Source organism: Amblyraja radiata, chromosome 2, assembly GCF_010909765.2.
Source record: "Amblyraja radiata isolate CabotCenter1 chromosome 2, sAmbRad1.1.pri, whole genome shotgun sequence".
Classification (NCBI taxonomy): domain Eukaryota; kingdom Metazoa; phylum Chordata; class Chondrichthyes; order Rajiformes; family Rajidae; genus Amblyraja; species Amblyraja radiata.
Window position 1 is genome coordinate 114,013,225 of NC_045957.1, and position 21,879 is coordinate 114,035,103.

General features: G+C 40.4%; 1 protein-coding gene across 3 annotated transcripts in view; it reads left to right on the top strand.

The window, feature by feature from the left end:
* The window catches only part of mboat1 (membrane bound O-acyltransferase domain containing 1), an 87,391-nt gene that overhangs the window by 38,419 nt on the left and 27,093 nt on the right, over positions 1-21,879 (top strand). For all 3 annotated transcript variants that reach the window (XM_033013668.1, XM_033013677.1, XM_033013687.1), the window contains 6 exons: positions 2,963-3,058; positions 10,347-10,402; positions 13,783-13,837; positions 13,994-14,177; positions 16,635-16,827; positions 18,853-18,956. In XM_033013668.1, the coding sequence (XP_032869559.1) occupies positions 2,963-3,058; positions 10,347-10,402; positions 13,783-13,837; positions 13,994-14,177; positions 16,635-16,827; positions 18,853-18,956 (688 nt within the window). The remainder of the gene's footprint in view (positions 1-2,962; positions 3,059-10,346; positions 10,403-13,782; positions 13,838-13,993; positions 14,178-16,634; positions 16,828-18,852; positions 18,957-21,879) is intronic.

Consider the following 21,879-nt stretch of genomic DNA (forward strand, 5'->3'; position numbering starts at 1 on the left):
TCTTCTCAAAATGAATGCTAACATTGCATTTACCTTCCTTGCTAACAATTAAACTTGAAAATTATCCTTTTGGGACTCTTCTACTATCACTCCCAAGTCCCTTAGCATCTCTGATTTCTGAATCCTTTCCCCATTATGAAAATAGTCTATGTCTTTATTCCTACTACCAAAGTGCATGACAGCACACGTTGCCACGTTGTATTCCATCTGTTACTTCTTTGGCCATTTTCCCAACTTGTCCAAGTCCTTCTGCAGAGTACCTGCTTTCTCTCCACTACTTGCCCCTCTACCTATCTTTGTATCATCGGCAAACGTGGTTGTCAATCCAAATGATTACTATACAACATGAAAAGTAGCTGACCCAACACTGACTCTTGTGAAACACCTCTCGCCACTGGCAGCCAACAAGAAAAAGCCTCCTTAATTCCCACTCTTTGTTGTCATCTGTTCTGCCAATCTTCTATCCAAGCTAGTATCTTCCCTCTAATGTTATGGGCTCTCATCTTGTTTAACAGCATCGCATGCGGCATCTTATCACAGGCCTACTGAAAATCCAAGTGACTGTCACTGGCTGTCTTGTTGGGGCTCAGTGTAGGACCTGACTGATAAATGTGGAAAGCATATATTTGTCCATGTATTGTGGAACAGTGAAGAGATTTATATTCATCTCCTCTATTTGACACTGAGATCCATAGATACATAGACAATAGGTGCAGGAGTAGGCCATTCGGCCCTTCGAGCCAGCACCGCCATTCAAAGCAGAGAATTCCACAAATTCACAACTCTCTGGGTGAAAAAGATTTTCCTCATCTCAGTTCAAAATGGCCTACCTCTTATTCTTAAACTGTGGTCCCTGGTTCTGGACTCCCCCAACATTGTGGTCCCTGGTTCTGGACTCCTGCATCTAGCGTGTCCAATCCTTTAATAATTTTATATGTTTCTATAAGATAGCCTCTCATCCTTTCTAAATTCCAGTGAATACAAGCCCACTCGCTCCATTCTATCCATATAACAGTCCCGCCATCCCGAGAATTAACCTCGTGAACCTATGCTGCACTTCCTTAATGGCAAGACTGTCCTTCCTCAAATTAGGAGACCAAAACTGCACACAGTTCTCCAGGTGTGGTCTCACCAGGGCCCTGTACAACTGCAGAAGGACTTCTTTGCTCCTCTCATTATGAAGGCCTACATGCCATTAGCCTTCTTCGCTGCCTACTGTACCTGCATGCTTACTTTCAGTGACTGATGTACAAGGACACCCAAGTCTCGTTGTACTTCCCCTTTTCCCAACCTGACACCATTCAGATAATAATCTGCCTTCCTATTCTTGCCACCAAAGTGGATAAACTCACATTTATGCACATTATACTGCATCTGCCCACTCACCCAACCTGTCCAAGTCACCCTGCATTCTCATAGCATCCTCCTCACAGTTCACACTGCCACCCAGCTTTGTGTCATCTGCAAATTTGTTAATGTTACTTTTAATCCCTTCATCTAAATCATTAATGTATGTTGGAAATAGCTGAGGTCTCAGCACCAAGCCTTGTGGCACCCCACTACTCACAGCCTGCCATTCTGAAAGGGACCCATTAATCCCTACTCTTTGTTTCCTGTCTGCCAACCAATTTTCTATCCATGTCAATACCCCACACCCGATACCATGTGCTCTAATTTCGCCCACTAATCTGCGTGGGACCTCATCAAAGGCTTTCTGAAAGCCCAGGTACACTACATCCACTGGCTCTCCCTTGTCCATTTTACTTGTTACATCAACAAAAAATTCCAGAAGATTAGTCAAGCATGATTTCCCCTTGGTAAATACATGCTGATTTGGACCGATCCTGTCACTGCTATCCAAATGCGCCACTGTTACATCATGAATATCATCTTCCCCACCACCGATGTCAGGCTAACTGGCCTTGTTCATCAGGCTAACTGGTTGAGATCCAGTATTGGAGCTTAAAGAAATTCTCCATAGAGTGACGTAATTTGCTGTACTAGTGTACCTAGTTACCGTGGTAGTGCCATGGTCAAATTATGGAGTTAGGGTTTGAATCTAGGACTTGCATTCTGAACATTTGTAGCTTGTAGATGTTGATCATGTTGGCCTTGGGGCATTGGAATGACGGTAAGTTATTTAGACCCAGAAGCTTTTTACAATTTTTATCCTAACTCTATTTAATTGCCTTCTCCACCATGGTCACTTAATTAGATTATCAAAATTGTATTGAACTGACATTTTTTTATAATGGACGTGCATCAGTTTCAATTTGCAAAAGATGAATTCCAAATTTGCAAGGCCTGTCTCAAATTATTGGACCACAGCCCATCATAGCGGCAGTGTTGGGTAGCTTGTAGAGCCACTGCCTTGTAACGCCGCAAACCTGGGTTCGATCCTGACTTCGGGTGCTGTGTGTGTGGAGTTCGCACAAACGCTCTGACATTATGTGGGTTTCCTCCTACATCCCAAAAATGTGCGGTTAAGTAGGTTACCTTGCCTCTGTAAATTGCCCCCACTGTGAAGGGAGTGAATGCAAAAGTAGGATAACATAGAACCAGTGTGAATGGGTGATCGATGGTCGGCATGGACTTGGTGAGCCAAAGGATCCGTTTCCATGCTGTATGTTTCAATTAATCAACCACTCTTAACGGGAATGTTTTTTCTTTAGCTACCTAATGTTCCTTTTCTTATAAACCAATCACCCTATAATCTTTTGAATCATGGGAGAACTATCCACAGAGCATATGATTTATCCTCGACTACATTGGGTGTTGGTTTTTACTTGTATGAAAACAGTGAATGAAAGTTGATCGTTTCCCCTTAAACCGGATGCCAGAATAGATTTGCAGGAGAGATGAGGAAACTGAGAACATCCCTTTCCAGAAAATAGAGGTGGCTATTATCCTTTCTCTGCATATAATAACACAGTGATAATTGTTTTGTTTCTTGTTCCTTCAGGTATTCATTTGTAGCAGCAATGGGCTATCTCACAGTGTGCCAAATTAGCAGAGTGTATATCTTCAATTATGGGCTGCTCTGCACAGATTTCTCCGGGTGAGTTCTTTTTCAGATATTTCTTGGTTGTGATTTTGTTTTTAAAACATTAGGCCCTTAATATATTCAAGATGCAAGATGATCACTGCCTTCTTATAAGAGAGTTCATAATTTAGCCAGTTCATTAGTGCAACAGCTCAGATGCCAAGAAAGGTGCTTGAGTGAAGTGGGGAGGAATACCTTGATTTCTGCCCTTTTGCTCTGCTTTCTCTTTGGAGGCTTCCATTGTGTTTTCCCACTGCCAATAGTAGGATTTGAAATCTGTTCTGTAATTCCTGGTGTAATATCTTATCCATGAAGCTTCCAGGCAGTTGTTACCATTCACCTACATTTGTAATTGTTCCTCCAAGGCCCCATAAAATATTGAAACCTCTTGTGAAGAGAAGGTGTGGCATTGTGATAACCTGCTAAATTCATTTATTGCCATTTTAAAGATCTTCATGGTTATTTTTACCCTTCATTTCAATCATTGAGCTTCCTGTTCTGTGCCGTCTGTCATGTTGATCTGTTTCTTCTTTTCCTTTATGCTCAGTGGATCCTTTTGGTGAGTTGTGCCTTTTCATGGTTGCTGTATCAGTTGCAAAAAAACATCTGGTGTGCTGTATATTGTGGCATGTTGGCTGTGAGATAACTGAGCATTTATTGAATGTTGTAATAAACCGATATTACTCTTGACTATACTTGTTGTGGATATGGTAAATAACACATTTAACAGCATTTTGTGTATAAATGTGACGGGGTTCATTTATTTTTTGTTGTCAAATGACATTATTCAATATTTGAATACAATAAAACATTAACAACATGCTTCAGCATATGGTTGCAGGTGAGATGAGAAAGATTTAATGGGAATCTGAGGGTTAACATTTTCACAGAGGATGCCAGAACAAACTGCCAGAGGAGGGTTTGAGGCAGGTACTGTAACAACATTTAAAAGACATTTGGACACGTACATGGATAGGAAAGCTTTAGAGGAATGTGGGCAGGTGAGGCTAGTGTCAATGGGGCATCTTTGTCAGCATGGGGTAGTTGGGTTGAAGGGGCTAGTTCTGTGCTGCAGAGTTTTTTCTCTATTGGGATCTAGATAATACTGTGTCATGTATATTGTCTTTCTCTGATTTCTATGAGGGTCAATTGGAGCAGCTCCCTGAGAGTTCTCAGACCCTGAGTGAGAATATGGAGATGAGCTTGAGGTGTTGGTAGAGGGCTTTTTCCGAATGATTGCCTCTCCGTGGATCTCTCTGGGCTTAGATAGTCCTAGAAGGAGAGTAGTCTGGAAACCTCCAGTTTTTGTAAGAATATGCTTCATCCCTCTAGGATTTAAAGAAAAACTGCAGATGTTGTCCAGGAATTGTTGGGGCTCTTTATACACTAATGAAAAATTGCAGACCTCTGAAGACCTTTGTCTAGGTCACTGATGGTTTGCCTCCAATTTATCTTTCATAGAAATTGCATGTGATTAGTGTGATGTAGAAAAATGTGGTGCTACATGATTTAATTTCTAAGCAAGGATGTTTAGCTAGCATAATTAATACTGTTTTCTTTTAATCATACTTCATGTTGAATTATCAGAGAATCGAGTCTGCTCCAGGATGTTTGGCGATTTTTATTTTCTTCCTTGAAGACACTGGGCAACCCTTATTGAGAGTAATATGGAGCTGGGATCATGTGCAGTTTCAGCAAGAATTTTTAACAGAAGTGAACCAGTTTGGGTTTTTTAATAACCTTCTGTTTTCCTTTTACAGTCATTGTTTCTGTTCCAAAGTCACAAAATACCTGGTTTTGCTAAATTCAATTTCTATGGTGAGATTTGAACTTGTATCCTCAGAATAATGATAGCTATTTGGCCACCGTGTCCTTCTGAGGAATATCAGTAAAACCTATAAATGCACTACCAAAACTATTTCAGAAGCACTAAACATAAGATGATTGTTGATTTCTAAAATGTCTGACTTTTTTTTTTGTTCTGTGATATTAGAACAACAACATTACAGCACCAGAACAGGCCCCTTGGCCGACAATATCTGCCGATCTTGATGCAAATACTTATCTACCTGCACATAATCCATATCCCTAGTTCCCAGCATATTCATATGCCTTTCCAAAATCTGACAAATGCCACTAATGTATCTGCTTCATGCCCCAGGCACTCGTCGCCCTCTCTTACAAAAAAACTTGCCCCACGCATATCCTTTAAATGTCGCCCCTCTTACCTTAAAGTATTTGAATTTTAGTATTTGAATTTTTTTCACCCTGGGGAAAAAAGATTCTGACTGTCTGCACTATGCCTCTCATAATTTTATGGGAGTTCTCTATCAGGTCTCCCTGCAGTCTCCGGCATAGCGGAGAAAACAATCCAAGTCTGTTCCATTCTCTGCTAAATGGAAGCAAATCCTGTCCCGAAGAATTCTCTCCACTAGTTTCCCTACCTCTGACATGAGATGAGTGAAAGTACAATTAGGAGTGAAAGTGCAATTTAGAACTGAAAGTGCAATTTTAATCTGTAATTAAACTAAGTGGGACTCGTTGGGTCATGTTCACACGGGAGGGCTGGTCCCCCAATGCAATATTCCACCTCTCCACCAATTCCAATATTGGTGGCCAGTGGGGGGTGGGGGGGCTTTCTGGAGCGCTAGTATGGGTGTTGTGGGCCGAAGGGACTGGTTTCCAGAGGGCTAGTATGGACATTGTGGGCCGAATGGATTATTGGGCTGGCAGTTCAGTCACTCAGACCTGGTGGGCTGCCAGCTCAGTCACTCAGGCCTAGAGGGCTGGCAGCTCAGTCACTCAGGCCTGGAGAGCTGACAGCTCAGAAACTGCCAGAAATTCTGCCCAAAACAGGTGAGAGACTCTGTGAGAGAGAAGGGGGAGAGGGTGGAGAATCAATTTTAGACATTCTCCATCATTTTCTGCTGATCACAGCAATGAAGGAAGAAAGTCTATCCTGGCCTGGATCTCACAGGGAGCCAATGAAGTGAGGGAGAAAAATACTGGGGTGAGGTTTAATACTTGCAGGGGGAATACTTACTGATGGGCCAAAGGGACTCCTCCTGGGCTAGTACAGGCCTGATGGGCCAAAGAGGCTCTTTTAAAAAACAATCTAAGTGAAATCTCAGTGAAAGGCACCTTTTCTGGACTTTCCCTGGCCTGGCACGGGCCTTTTGGGCCAAAATGCTCCTCCTGAGCTAATAAGGGCATTTTGGGCAAAAGGGACTGGTTTCTCGGCTAATAGGGGCCTTGTGGGCGGAAATCTGTGGTTTCAGGCAGGCCAAACAACTCATTTCATTTAATTTCCATTTCAATTTCAAGCACAGGGCAGGCCGAACAACATTGCATTTTCATTTCATTTCCATTTCCATTGCAATTTCAAGCACAGGGCAGGCCGAACAGCTCATTGCATTTTTATTTAACTTCCATTGCCATTGCAGTTTCAAGCACAGGGCAGGCCAAACAGCTCATTGTATTTTCATTTCACTTCCATTGCCATCGCAGTTTCAAGCAAAGGGCAGGCCGAACAGCTCATTGCATTTTCATTTCACTTCCATTGCCATCGCAGTTTCAAGCACAGGGCAGGCCGAACAGCTCATTGCATTTTTATTTCACTTCCATTGCCATTGCAGTTTCAAGCACAGGGCAGGCCAAACAGCTCATTGTATTTTCATTTCACTTCCATTGCCATCGCATTTTCAAGCAAAGGGCAGGCCGAACAGCTCATTGCATTTTCATTTCACTTCCATTGCCATCGCAGTTTCAAGCACAGGACAGGCCGAACAGCTCATTGCATTTTCATTTCACTTCAATTGCCATCGCAGTTTCAAGCACAGGGCAGGCCGAACAGCTCATTGCATTTTCATTTCACTTCCATTGCCATCGCAGTTTCAAGCACTGGGCAGGCCGAACAACTCATTGCATTTTCATTTCACTTCCATTGCCATCGCAGTTTCAAGCACAGATCAGGCCGAACAGCTCATTGCATTTTCATTTCACTTCCATTGCCATCGCAGCTTAAAGCACAGGGCATGCCAAACAGCTGATCGCATTTTCATTTCACTTCCATTGTCATTGCAGTTTCAAGCACAGGGCAGGCCGAACAGCTCATTGCATTTTCATTTCACTTCCATTGCCATCGCAGTTTCAAGCACAGGGCAAGCCGAACAGCTCATTGCATTTTCATTTCACTTCCATTGCCATCGCAGTTTCAAGCACAGGGCAGGCCGAACAGCTGATCGCATTTTCATTTCACTTCCATTGCCATTGCAGTTTCAAGCACAGGGCAGGCCGAACAGCTCATTGCATTTTCATTTCACTTCCATTGCCATTGCAGTTTCAAGCACAGGGCAGGCCGAACAGCTCGTTGCATTTTCATTTCACTTCCATTGCCATTGCAGTTTCAAGTACAGGGCATGCCGAACAGCTCATTGTATTTTCATTTCACTTCCATTGGCATTGCAGTTTCAAGCACAGGGCAGGCCGAACAGCTCATTGCATTTTCATTTCACTTCCAAAGCCATTGCAGTTTCAAGCACAGGGCAGGCCAAACAGCTGATTGCAATGGAAGTGAAATGAAAATGCGATCAGCTGTTCGGCCTGCCCTGTGCTTGAAACTGCAATGCCAATGGAAGTGAAATGAAAATGCAGTTTCAAGCACAGGGCATGCCAAACAGCTGATCGCATTTTCATTTCACTTCCATTGTCATTGCAGTTTCAAGCACAGGGCAGGCCGAACAGATGATTGCATTTTTATTTCACTTCCATTGCCATTGCAGTTTCATGCACAGGGCAGGCCGAACAACTGATTGCCTTTTCATTTCACTTCCATTGCATTGCAGTTTCAAGCACAGGGCAGTCCAAACAGCTCATTTCCTTTTCGTTAAGGGCTAACAAATCATTTATTGCAAGTACATTGCAGACTCACATTTCAGTTGATTCACAGCTTAGAATGAGAATCGTGGCCTCTCCCTCGCGATCTTGCTTAGTGACTGAGTCATGTCCAGGCATCCGGGGTTTCATAGTCCTGTCCTCCACCCCCGGAAGGGGCATTACCTTCATCGCGGTGATTGACAGGCGAGAGGATCTCAAGGTTTTTTAAACATTCATAACTTTTTTTATTTTTCATCGATGTGAAAAATCATCGGGGCCTGCTCAGTGAAGGAGATGGCCAAAAATCATAGTGATATATGGTAGCATTTTTTCTAAAATCAACATACAGTGCAGACAGGGTCAAGATGACACTTTTAATTATATAGATGTTGCAACACTTTAATAACTAATTTGGAAATGATTCTCCCTTTTTGAAGAGCGACTGAAAGTAAAATGTAAAACCGTTCTGAATTTGTTTTGTGGGTGAGATAATATTTTTAAAGCTAGTTTAATATTTCTGTTTAATATGAGATTTCATATCCCCCATCTAGGAGCATTTCATCTAAAATTAAAGTTATAGAAGAAATATCTTGAGTTTCCTCAATGAGTAACAATGTTTAATTTTGTGGTTCTGTGACGTAGAAAAGGGTGTACTTTTGAATTACAGGTACCTAGTTAACGCAACAGGTAAAGTACAGGACGGCTACAGCTTTTGAAAATGTTTTGGGTGTGGATCAAAAATCAGTTAACCTAGAGCTATTTACTATCGATCAATTCTCCAAGTTTCCTTCCAATTCATACACCAGCCTACTGGCCAAATGTGTTGCCGATCCATGTGTGGCTTGGTCTAAATTCTGAAACACCAGACTCAGTAGCATTGTGTGAGTATCTTCCCCCGAAGAACTGCAGCGGTTCAGAAGACGACTCACTTCTCACTTCTGTTAGGGAAGAATAGTAAATACTGACTTTGACCACAATGCCCATGTCTCATAAAGTGATATTAAAGAATGTCCTTAATTAACAAGCCATCACGCTATTCCACCCGGTCATATTTCAGAAAGAGTGCTATGGTTACATTGTTATCTTTTTCCAGCACCCTGGTATTAAACTATTTTACTCGGATGTGGTCCCTTGTTTTCTTTCCTTCTACTTTGCACTTATGGGTGTAATTCAAAATGTCAATGATTATTTCAGTGTCAAAATATGATGTAAAAAAAAACGATTGCATCATTCCAACTGAATTGGCTGTCTCTTTTCAATTTCAGAGAAATGTACCCCAGAATAGCTGTCTTTGTTAAAGGAAGTGATTTCCAAAGTGTTGCGAAATATTGTCATCAGGCTCAACACACAAATAGGGACAGATGAATGCGCTTGAGCAGGGAAATTAAAAGAACAGCAGTGACTTTTAAGATATATCTATATCCAGTTTCCTATCATTTCTAATTCCATTGCCAATTTATATTTGGTTAAATATCTCAAACCCAAATGCCCAATACCTCATATCATACCGTCAAAAAAATTATTAACCATCCATGTGTAAATTGTTGTTTTAAGCACTGTAGATATAAATTGCTGAATCAGAGGATTTTGTAACTTGTATTGTCATGAGCAAGAAAACAAAATGATTAAAAACTGAACTATACATTTTCAGAAGCAAAATATCCAATATGAAACATTGAACAACTACCCACAAAATAATTAATAACCAATGTTCAGTGTTTTGGAATGGTGGTGCCAGTAATTCATAAAGAATAAACCCTGTCAATTACACATTTAAGGAGAGTTAATGCAGCAAAAGTTTAAAATTGGTGGGTGTTGTATGTAACGAGTTCTAGTTCATCAATTTAATGTTATAGTTGAACATTGTGATTGGGTTCTTGGGGATCCAAAATAAATGACTATGGTCATAAGATTATAAGACATAGGAGCAGAATTAGGCCATTCAGCTCATCAAGTCTGTTCTGCAATTTGATCATGGCTGGTTTATTTCTTGCTCTCAACCCCAATCTCCTCGTAATCTTTGACACCCATACTAATCAAGAACCTATCAATCTCCACTTTAAAACTAACCCATGAATTTGTCTCCATAGTCATCTGTGGCAATGAATTCCATAGATTCACCACCCTTTGGCCAAAGAAATTCTTCCATGACTCCCATTCTAAAGGTGCGTCCTTTTATTCTGAGGCTGTGCCCTCTGGTCTTAGACTCTCCCACCACTGGAAACATCCTCTCCACGTCTACTGTATCTGGGCCTTTCATTATTTGGTAGGTTTCAATGAGACCCCCCTCCCTTTTGACAATAAGGTTAAATTGCATTTAGGATATTTGCATGTCATCTTCTGTGAATTTTCAAACTCATTATCTGTTTTATTTAGTTTTTGTTACATGTCAAAAAAAAAGCTGAAGCTATTTTCCTTTCCTTTCTAGTCCTTTGATGATAGTCACGCAGAAAGTCACCAGCCTTGCCTTTCAAATACATGATGGTAAGACCCTGATGATCAGTGATTAGTGTAAAATTTCTTTAAATTTCTCTCTCCCAGTAAGTTATTGTAATTTTATGTGCATGGGAATAACCATCATGGCTAATCTGTGCAATACAACTTTCAGGATGTATTTAGTTTGTAAACTATAGCAACATGTGTTCAAACATCAATGCCTTGGATGCATTTGCAGTGTGACTGAGGATGTGGAAGAGTCTTGTAGTATTGGATGAGTCACCAGGAAACATTGTAATCCTTGGCCTCTTTCCTCACCATTTTTTGGATATGAGACAGACTGTCAACATCTAAAGAGGTGACACAAGCCTGCAGAAGCTGGAATCTTCACCATTAAAAATTAAACAAAAGCACCTGAATTTTTAAAATGTTTTTCTTATTAATAGTTTAGTTTAGAGACACAGCACAGAAACAGGTTTTTCGACCCACCGAGTCGACCGCACACTTACACCATCAAACACACACACACCAGGGACAAGTTACAATTTTACCAAGCAAATTAACCTACAAACCTTTGTAGTGTGGGAGGAAACCAGGGATCCTGGAGAAAACACACGCTGGTCATGGAGAGAACGTTCAAACTCCGTACAGACAAACACCCATAGTTAGGATCAAACCTGGCTCTCTGACACTGTAAGGCTGCAACCCAACGTCTGTGCAACCGGGCCAGCCTAAAATTCCATACACTGTATTTCCAAATTCATTTTTTAAACTAAGTTACACAGTGGAATTATACATTTTCGAGTATAACCGTTAAGTTTAAAAAGAGAATGAGCTGAATATAAAGATCCATGGAGTTTCATGGTAATATATTAAGAAGATCCAGGTGAGTTTCAGGGGACCAACCCTGATGTCTGAAAAGGAACGTAAGAATCTGCATTGGTATATTTAGGGTTTACATTAATGTTGTGGAAGTTTCACATTCACATTGCACATTTACATTCCTTTTTTATAAGAATTGCTTTTGCAGAACAGAAAATTATGATTCACGGAGAATTTTTATTTAATCAAGCTGTAGACCCCAGTGTGCATGTGTATACAACAGAAGTGCTGGCAATCCTCAAAACCAGGTTATGATTAGATGACATTTTACATATATTTCAAGTTATGTCACTAAATTATCATACCTTTAGCCAGGTTTAATGAAATGAATACCATTTTTAATCCAGATTTTGATTACAGTTTGAGGAATGTAATGAAAGTGGTATTACCTGAAATACCAAATGGAAATTAAAAAACCTGTAGTTAATGCAAAAGTGAAATAAAGAAAAGGTTTAAAATAGTCAGCAGGTCAGGTAGCATCTGTCGAGAGAAACAAAGTTAGCATGTTTTGTTTTAAACTAATTTCGTGGAACGTCCTTCGCCTTGAATGTTAATTGGGTTTTTTTTCTATGAATGCTGCATAACCTGCTGAGAGTTTGTATGTTCTGTTTTCATTTCAACCTGAAATACCAGTCACTTTCACATCATGTTGAGCATTAAAACAAAGGAAGAGCAGGACTTAAATTTTAAATTTGGTACATTTGCATCTAATTAGCAACCAAGGTATGGGTCAACTGAAAAATGGCCTATGATCTATTTTGTTTCCTTTAACCTAGTGTGTGTAGGATGGTGTTAATGTGCAGGGATCGCTGGTCCGTGCGGATTCGGTGGGCCAAAGGGCCTGTTTCAACACTATCTCTAAACAAAACTAAATTCTAATTTTTTTTCTAACTTGCTTTCTTGGTGCATGCATTGATGATGCAGCTTCATATTACAGAAAATCATGTTGTGTACCTTTTCCTCTGAATGCACACCGTACTTGCTCCTATATCGTGGGGGTTGCCTGGAGTTCGTATTTTATAACTACAACAAACCTTGGATATGAATAGGTTAATCCCACTGGGGCGCAAAACTAGGGGTCATAAATAGAAACTTGTCAATATCGTACAAGAAATTCAGAAGAAATCTTGTCACGCAGAGAGTGGTCATATTCTGAAAAAAATAATCTCATGGTTGAGGTGGATAACGTTGATGTTAAGGTGGATAACATTGAAGAATCTAGATAATTATTTGAGGATGAAAGGAACAAAAGGATAAGCTGTCAAAAGTTGATGAAGGCATTTGGGAGGTGTCCATATAATCATTAGGCTGGACCACTTGGTCTGCATGCCGGTTCCTGTGTTTTGTATTTTTATTTTCATAGAACATCCAAATGATATTTTGAAATGGAGAGGTTGCCAAGATTCTGAAAGGCAACATACTGAAGTAAATCTGGAAATAATGAACAGATATCAGTTTTCCGTTTCAGAAATATGCTTGTGAGTGATGCAATTTAGATGCTGCACAGTATTTATGGCCTGTACAGATTAAGTTGGAGAGTAGCACTTTGTGAAGATTCTTTCAGCACTCTCGAAGCAGAACATAAAGCAGATTGCCGAGTGGGACTAAAAGAAGCAGGAAGGCAAATTGAGGGTGAATGCTGTTTTGTGGTATATCATATTTATTATAATATAACATTCTGATCTTACATATTTATTTATTTGTTTGTTAGTTTGCTTATATATTTTTTTACTTTGATTCACATCTCCTCGAAAACCCGACGCGCTAATGGTGAAATTTTTACATATTCCGGTAGAGATTTACCTCATGATGTCAAAAATCGGCCTATCTGAAAAATATATTTATTATTATTTCCCGAGTAATTTCTTCGAATTCTTCACCAATCTGAGATATTTTTAAAATCTAACGAGCTGAAGCGAGCTGATGACATCACAATGGCTCTGCTCCTCGCGGCCAGCTGCGCAGAGTTTTCAACGCGCAGTCTGCTGGCCACTGTTTTCCACAAGCTGCGAGTTACATGGCCCAGCCGCCCTCCCCCCCTCTCTCCCCCCTCTCTCTCCCCTCTCCCCCCCCTCTCTCCCCTCTCTTTAAACAATGATGAAACACAGTACCAAAATGACATATAGAGCTTAGTAACTTAGTGTCAAGAAGGCAACCACTCCTTCAGTATCGGCAAGATGAAGGGGCTGTTATTGACTTCAGGAAGCACACTCCCCAGTCAGCCTTTGTGAGGGTCGAGGTGGAGAGGGTCAAGAACTTCTAATTCAAAGGCCCAATTATGACCAACAACTTGTCCCGGACCAACCACATTGAAGCAATGGCCATGAAAACACACCAATGCCTCTACTTCATCAGAAGACTCAGGAAATTTGACATGTCTCCAATGACACTTGCCAATTAGATGCACCATCGAAAACATCTTATACCAATACTGGTGATATGTGGTTGTGAAAGTCTTTTGTGGCTTAAAGTCTGCATTGCCATTAATGGGGCACAGACCATATGTTGGTGTTTTCCACTCATTTCTTCCTTCTGATTTTCAATAGGGATGGGTCGTAAAGATGAAGAACTGACAACTGAACAGCGCAGTCTTGCTGTCAGGTAGGATATGCAGGTCCACACTTAACTTCACTTTTGTATTTTTAATCCAAATTGAACACAAAGTTGCTTCCAGCTCAATTCATTACAATTTAATTTAGTTTAGAGATACAGCATGAATATAACATCAGGGATGAATTCCTATTTTTATATTTACAGTGCAAGGCCTACTTTACTGGAATATTGCAGCTATCACCTGAATTTTCTAGGTATCTTGGCTGGACCAACCTGCAATTTCAGGGACTATATTGCTTTTATTGAAGGAAATCATATAAACATGAAACTAATAGAAGAACATTGGAAGCGAAGAGGCTACACTAAGTTTCCTGATCCTTCACCGCTGGTGAGTATTCACTGCTATTGATTCTGTGATTTGTTTTCTTGGGATTGTGCTTTTTTTTTATTTACAGACATTGTAACTTAATTGGAGAGGTAATGTGTTAAAACTGGGTAATGCAAAAGGTTAAACTTTTTGGGTAGGAAGGAACTGCAGATGGTTTATACCGAAGATAGCAACAAGGAAACTCAGCGGGTCAGGCGGCATCCCTGACGCAAAAGAATAGGCGACATTTCGGGCAGAACCCTTCTCAGTGTGAAGAAGGGTTCCGACCCGAAATGTCACCTATTCTTTTTCTCCAGAGATGCTGCCTGACCCGCTGAGTTACTCCAGCACTTTGTGTTAAACTTCCCAGGACTTGGGCTTGGATTCAACCTAACTTGTGGGCTGCAAGTCTGTTCTTTCTGCAAACTGCATAGTTCAATTGTTAAAATATGTCTGGCGAATCTGAATCCATCTCTCACTGTACATGGAACTATATTTGAAGGCCAGTGTACTGTTTAATGTTAGCAGTGAATGCTGAGATAAAAAATATTGTATTCTCTAATTCATTGGTGAATATGCACATGCTAATGCATGCATGATACATTTGCCACTGATTCGCTTCAGTCTTGGTGATACATCAAAAACAGATCCTTCAGTGTGCTGAGTCCACCCCGACCCATCAAGCATCCATTTTATTCTTGCCACATTGCCATCAACCACCTCAAATTCTACCATTCACCTAAACACTGGGGATAACTTAGTGCCCAATTAACCTGCTGATCGGCACATCTTTAGGATGTGGGAGGAAACTGTATACCTGAGAGAAACCAGCACAGTTGCAAGAAGAATGGGCAAACTTGGCACAAACATACTGCGATCTTCAGATGTGGAATGCCATTCGATTAGATCATGCATGATTTGATTCTTGGTCTCAGCTCCACTTTCCTGCCTGATCACAATAACCCTGGGCTTGCCTCAGTCCAAAAATCCATCTGCCTTGGCCTTGAACACATTGAGTAACGTCACACTCTTGGGTAGAGAAATCCCAAGGTTAATTTTCATTGTACCTGTGCCTTACCATACTTGTGCAGATGACAATAAACTTGAATTGATTGGAGGAGTTTGTCTCTGATTTGTCAAAACTCCAGTCAAATTTATTTTCATCTGCGCAAATACGGTGAGGCAGAGGTGCAATGAAAATCTTGCTTGCAGCAGCATCACAGGTGCATAAATTCAGATAACACGAACAAAAACATAAAATATGCATAAATTATACATAAGCTATACATGGGTACACACATTTTACAAGACAATAAAAAAGACTGCAGCATAACAAGATAGTAGTGCAAAATGTAATTGGAAAGAAAACAAGACGATGGCAGTGCAAGACGTAGTCCGTAGTGTTCTGCTTTCAACGGAGGATTAGGGGTGTATGGTTTGGTTCGAGACGTGATAGTTGTAGGAAATTAGCTGTTCCTCGATTCTGATGGTGTACAACCTGAGGCTTCTGTGCCTCTTGCACGACGGTAGCAGTGAGAAGAGAGTCTAGTTTGGATGGCGTTGAGTGAGAGCCTGTTGTTGCAGCTCCACTCAACCTATTTTACCCCTCTCCTGTGCGCAGACTCATCACAGCCCACAATTGTGCAAAGTAGAGTAGAACATGGGGCTAAGCACGTAGTCTTGAGGTGCACCCGTGTTGATGGTCATTGAGAAGGAGATATTATTATCGAGCCGCACTGATTGAGTTTTGCAATTAGGAAGTCAAGGAATCAGTTGCAGGATTCAAGTCCTAAGTTTTGGAGATTGATTAAGAGTTTGGAGGGATTGATTGTGTTGAATGTCAAGCTGTAGTTGATAAACAGCTGCCTGACATATGTGCTGCAGTAACTCAGCAGGTCATCGAGTCATACAGTGTGGAAACAGGCACTTCGGCTCAACTTGCCCACACCGGCCAACATGTCCTAGCTGCACTAGTCCCACCTGCCAGCATTTGGTCCATATTCCTCCTAACCTGTCCTATCCATGTAAAAGGTCAGGCAGCATGTCTGGTGAATGTGGATAGATGACGTTTTGGGTCGGAACTCTTCAGATTTTAGAGAGTTTTGGGTCGGGACTCTTCAGATTTTACACTGATAATTATCAGCATTTTCTCTTGCAGGCCGCCTTCTCATTGATCGTGGGCTTGTCTCCTGCTAACCTGCTGAACAATCGTGCATCAGAATCCCAGTGTGCACATTGTAGGGCATTCCACTTTATATCCCATTGTTGTTATTGCTCGTCAGTATTTTATTTTTGGTTTCTTAAATATCTGTAACCTCATGACCAAGGTCTCTTGACTCAAAATCGCTTTGTTTTAATGTTAATTTATTGCAATGTTATTCGCTTTTGACTTATTATCCCCACCTAGGAATGTTATTGCTGATGATACAATGCTATCTAAACATTATATATTTTGTTGGATTTGGTTTGTTTTTCTAGAGAGCTGTTGCAAACAAAATGATTATCACCTTCATCTGTACAGTTTGGTTCATGGGAATCACAAAGAATTTACCTATTTCCTATATCGTGGATGATAAGTTTATAAGTGAATCCTCATTCTTCTGGAGACTCTGTTACCTCTTCATCTCAGTACATGCGTCTAGACCCAAATATTATTTTGCGTGGACTTTAGGTAGAGTATTTTGGTCTGTCTGCTTAACTGTACGTTAATGCCATATTTACATTTTTATGATGGATTAAAACTTCTTCAATCTTCATTTGAGCGTCATGGAGAAATAAGAAAAGTCTTTGATTTCTAGCCTATTCTTTTTAAGCTCAGACTGTGGTTTTGGATGGTTGTCCATGGCAGCAAAATAATACATTGTCCATGATATGTTTATAATTTTCCTATCTTTTTATTCCCTCATTTATTGTGAGGGCACTATGGAAAGTTTGCAATTGCCAAGGTTTAGAATCCTTCATACTCATCATAAAATACTAATCAAATAATCTAATAAAATAAAGAAGTCTGGCATAATGAAATTTAGTTAACGTATTTGTCTGCAGTTACATTTTGGATCAAAAGAGATGAGAAAGTAAAAGATGGCACTTTATAAAGAAAAATGCTTGTGTCTATGTAAAACTAGGTTCTCTCACCATGAGCAATACCACAACTGATATGCCTATGTCAAAATAATATATTTGTAAGTAATAATAGAAGTTAAAACTTAATCCTTTTTTGACATTAATCGGAGGAAAACTGTGATTTAACGATATAAACATTGACAAATATTAACACAAGAAAATAGGAGCAGGAATAAGCCACCAGGCTACTCAATCGTGCTGCACCATTTAATGTGATCATGGCTGATCTTTGCTGACCTCTGCCCCATAGCTCTTAATTCCTTGATCTTTCCAATATGTATTTATCTCCACCTTAAATAAATCTAGCAACCTGGTCTTCACCACTAATGGAGAAACCCAGAGATTTAGTACCCTCAGAGAAAAAAATCTCTACACATCTCAGTTTGAAATGACTGGCCTTTTATTTTGTACCTCCATCATGATTCTCCCACTAGTGCAAACTTTTCAACATTTACCCTGTCAAGTCCCCTTAGGATCTTGTATGTTTGAATAAGGTCACCCTCATTCTTCTAAACTCCAAGTAAATCAGACCCAAACTGTTTAGAATCTCTTAATAAGGATAGCCCTTTCATCCAAGTAATTAACCTGGTCTATTCTGCTTGGTGGGGCTCCATTTTCCATGCGCTGTTCAAACTGACCAAGCTCTATTTCCCGTATTCTCTTTAAGGTTACCAGGTTAATTGGTAAATTCCTATAATAGCATGTAATATCTAAAAAAGGTATTGAAAATATGCTAAATTATGAATGCTAGCTAAAATAAGCCAAAATGCTAGAGTAACTCAGCGGGTCAGGCAGCATCTCCGGAGAAAATGCATAGGTGACGTTTCAGGTCGAGACCCATCTATATTAATACAAATGCATTCCATGTCCAGAAAATCTGCTGATCTGGCGCCATCAAAGTCCCAAACTTGCAGGATTATTGGAATTTTACTGTTTTAATATTTGCTAACCCAATGGAGTTACTTAGAAACAATCTCAACAAATTTGAGCGGCACGAAGGCACAGCGATAGTGTTGCTGCCTTACAGCGTCAGAGACCCGGGTTCGATCCTGACTGCGGGTACTGTCTGTATGGAGTTTGTATATTATTCTCACCTTAACCGCGTGAGTTTTCCCCTGGTGCTCCGGTTTCCTCCCACACTCCAAAGACGTACAGGTTTGTAGGTTAATTGGCTTTGCTAAAGATTGTAAATTGTCCCTAGTGTTTCGGATAGTGCTAATATATGGGGATCGCTGGTCAGCGTGGACTGGGTGAGCCGAAGGTCCTGTTTCCGCATTGTATCTCTTAACTAAGCTCAACTAAAAAATTCATTGTTCTAAAATGTATAAAATACAAATTCTTGGTCTATATGGGTCGTGTATGCCCCAGGAGGGGAGGGTCTGGAGGATTCAGAGCTAATAGTGACGGAGGGAGTTTATAACTGTCCATATTCAAGTAAAATCTAAACTTTGGAATTGCATATTTTTTCATTTATAGAATGAAATAAGGATTGTGGTTTAACTGTTCCAATAAATTGATGTTCTTTCGCAATTTAACTTATGCAATAACTATATGGTTTTCTGCTTCCCTTTAGCTGATGCAGTCAATAATGCAGGTGGCCTTGGGTTCAATGGCCTTGATAAAAATGGCAATTTGCGATGGGACTTAATCTCAAACCTGAACATCTGGAATATTGAGGTGAGATTCTTGAATGTAAATTAGATTATGTAAACCAATGCGTAGAAATTAAATAGTCCATTTCTTCTTTTGAGGTGGCAATCATGTAAGATTTGATTATATCTGGGTTAGATTGCGCTAATTATCTCTTTTGGAATGAAATTGTGGCGATTGTAAAATGGCACTGGGCACTTCCATGCACCCCTGACTTTTTTCGACCTAAATTGGAGCTGGGAATTCCATTCTGACCATGGTGGAATAGTTTCCGTGGAAGAGCACATTTCATGGTGGGGGTGGGGTGATCAAGGACCTCTCTGTAGGAGGCAGCGAGATGATAAACAACAATGCCCAGAGCATCTTAAGAGAGTTAACATCTTGCCAAATCCACCCTGTTAAACAATGTATTGGTAGATTGAGACACTCCATGGCTTTTTAGCACATCTTTCATTGTTTTATATCACTGTCTTTATCCCTTGTTTCCCTTTCCCCTGACTTTCAGTCTGAAGAAGGGTCTCAACCCGAAACGTCAACTATGCCTTCTCTATAAAAGGCATGACCTGCTGAGTTACTCCAGCTTTTTGTGTCAAACTTCGGTTTAAACAAGCATCTGCAGTTCCTTCCTACACACTCCAAGGCTATCATCACTGAGATACATAACGCTCTTCAGAAAGACTTTCAATTCCACTCTCTTGCCCAGACAGTTCAGCCCATTCTAGTGAAGACCACATTCATTCTCGGCTTCGACTCCACTGCGACTTCCCAGGCAATCACAGCAGATCTCTGCCATATCTTTCAATTCAGTCTATGGAACTGATGCGCTTCAATGCTGAAAACTATATTTTGCACTCTGTATCTGCCCCTTTGATTTTTCTTTTGTATGAGTTTAATGATAGTATTTACTTATAGTATATCTGATCTGTTTGGATAGTGTGCAAGATGAAAGCTTTTCACTGTACCTCGGCGCACATGACAATAATAAATTTAAAGCTAAACAAGAGCTCCCTGCTGCAATAGAGACTGTATTCATGAAAGAATGGCTTTGTCTATTTTAATATTAGGGAGTCACAAGTGTCATCTTGGCATCGCAAACTATCTTGAGTACAACAGACATGTTGGTGGCCTATAAAGGATCAAATTATGACCCCAGATTTTTTAAGATAGTTTCCACTTCCTCAATGTGCAGCTTGTCATGGATGTCCTTTTACAAATGTCACGTTTCCTGGAAGCCTGCATGACTCAAAAAGCAAATAAAAGCAGCAGATGCTGCAAATGTAGGCAAAATGGGGAAAAAAACACAAAATAGTAGAAATCTTCGCCTGGTCAAATTTCATCTGTAGAATTAATGTTATGGCTTGATGACCTTGTGTTTCCAGCTTGTAAGAGCACATGTGACTCCTTCATTCGGAGTCCATGTTACTGGATTATTTCACAGGCCAACACCATCCAGCAAGTTGGTTGGACAAGAAATTCCCTCTGATTCTGTGATTACTCACACCAGTACACTATCCGACCATAATCTATCAAGAATCACTCAAGTACTTAATTACTTACTGGGATACAAAAAGTGGCAATTCAGCACATTTGGTCCATGCTAATTCTTAGCAATTCCACTAGTCCCATAACCCCTTGCCTGCTTTGTAGTTGCCTTCGGAAATATAGCTTTAATAGTGTGCTTTCTTTCTGAATGCTGAATTGTATCAGCTTGCATCCCAGCATGGTTTGGGAACTTCTCCATCGCAAGAAATTGCAGAGAATTGTGGACGCGACCCAGACCATAACACAAATCACCCTTTCATTTGCTCCATTTACACTTCACATTGCCTCGGCAAGGCCATCAACATAATCAAGGATGAGTCTTGCCCCGGAGTCCCACTCCCTCTTCTCCCCTTTCCCATCAGGCACACCAGATTCTGGGACAATTTCTTCCAAGCTGTTATCTAGCAACTGAACCATCTTATCAACAACTAGAGAGTGTTCCTGGGCCACTATCTACCTCATTGAAGACCCTTGAACTATCTTTAATCTGACTTTACTGTACTTTATCTTGCACTAAATGTTATTCTCTCTATTATTTATCTGCACACTGTGGATAGCTCGATTGCAATGAAGTATAGTCTTTCTGCTGACTGGTTAGCACTCAACAGAAGTTTTTCATTGCACCTCGGTAAACGTGACAATAAACTCAACTAAGTAGTTAAGTGTTCAAGAAGGAAATGCAGATGCTGGAAAATTGAAGGTAGTCAAAAGTGCTGGAGAAACTCAGCGGATGCGGCAGCATCTATGGAGCGAAGGAAATAGGCAACGTTTCGGGCCGAAACCCTTCTTCAGGGTGAACCCGTCTGAAGAATATAGTTAGTGTAAGAAGTGCTGCTGTTGATATAAAGATTTAAAAGAGTGCAGCGATTGTAATGGATGATGGCAGATCCACATCTGGGGCCCACATGTAAAGAGTCGTGTGGTTTCTGCCCAGTGTTCTCTACAGTCACCAGTTTGCCCTGTGGTCAGGAAGTGAAAGCCCAAGCATGGTTACAAAAGGGTGCATTTATGTTTGTTTCTGTCATGGTTACGTTTTTTGAGAAGTATTCACTCACCTCTGGTTTGATGAACATTTGTTTTAATTACATTGTGCATAGATAAAGATGAAGTATTTTGGCATTGCAGCAATTACTCATTTTGACCCTGCAGTATTTTTGCATAAGTGCAAAATTTTATCACTTCGTATAATTTCATTCTCTTTTTGAAACAAAATGGTCATCCAGCATTCAAGTAATAGTTGACTGGAAATTAAGGGCAATTTAGTTGTATGGGAAAGAAAAATGATGTGGAAAATCATACGCAAGAAGCCTCGCATCTTGAAGGCAGATCAGACTTTTAAAGTAAATTATCTCCATATGCAGGCTGTCTGAGGCAAAAGTATTAATTAGAATTTTCGATGTTTCAAGAT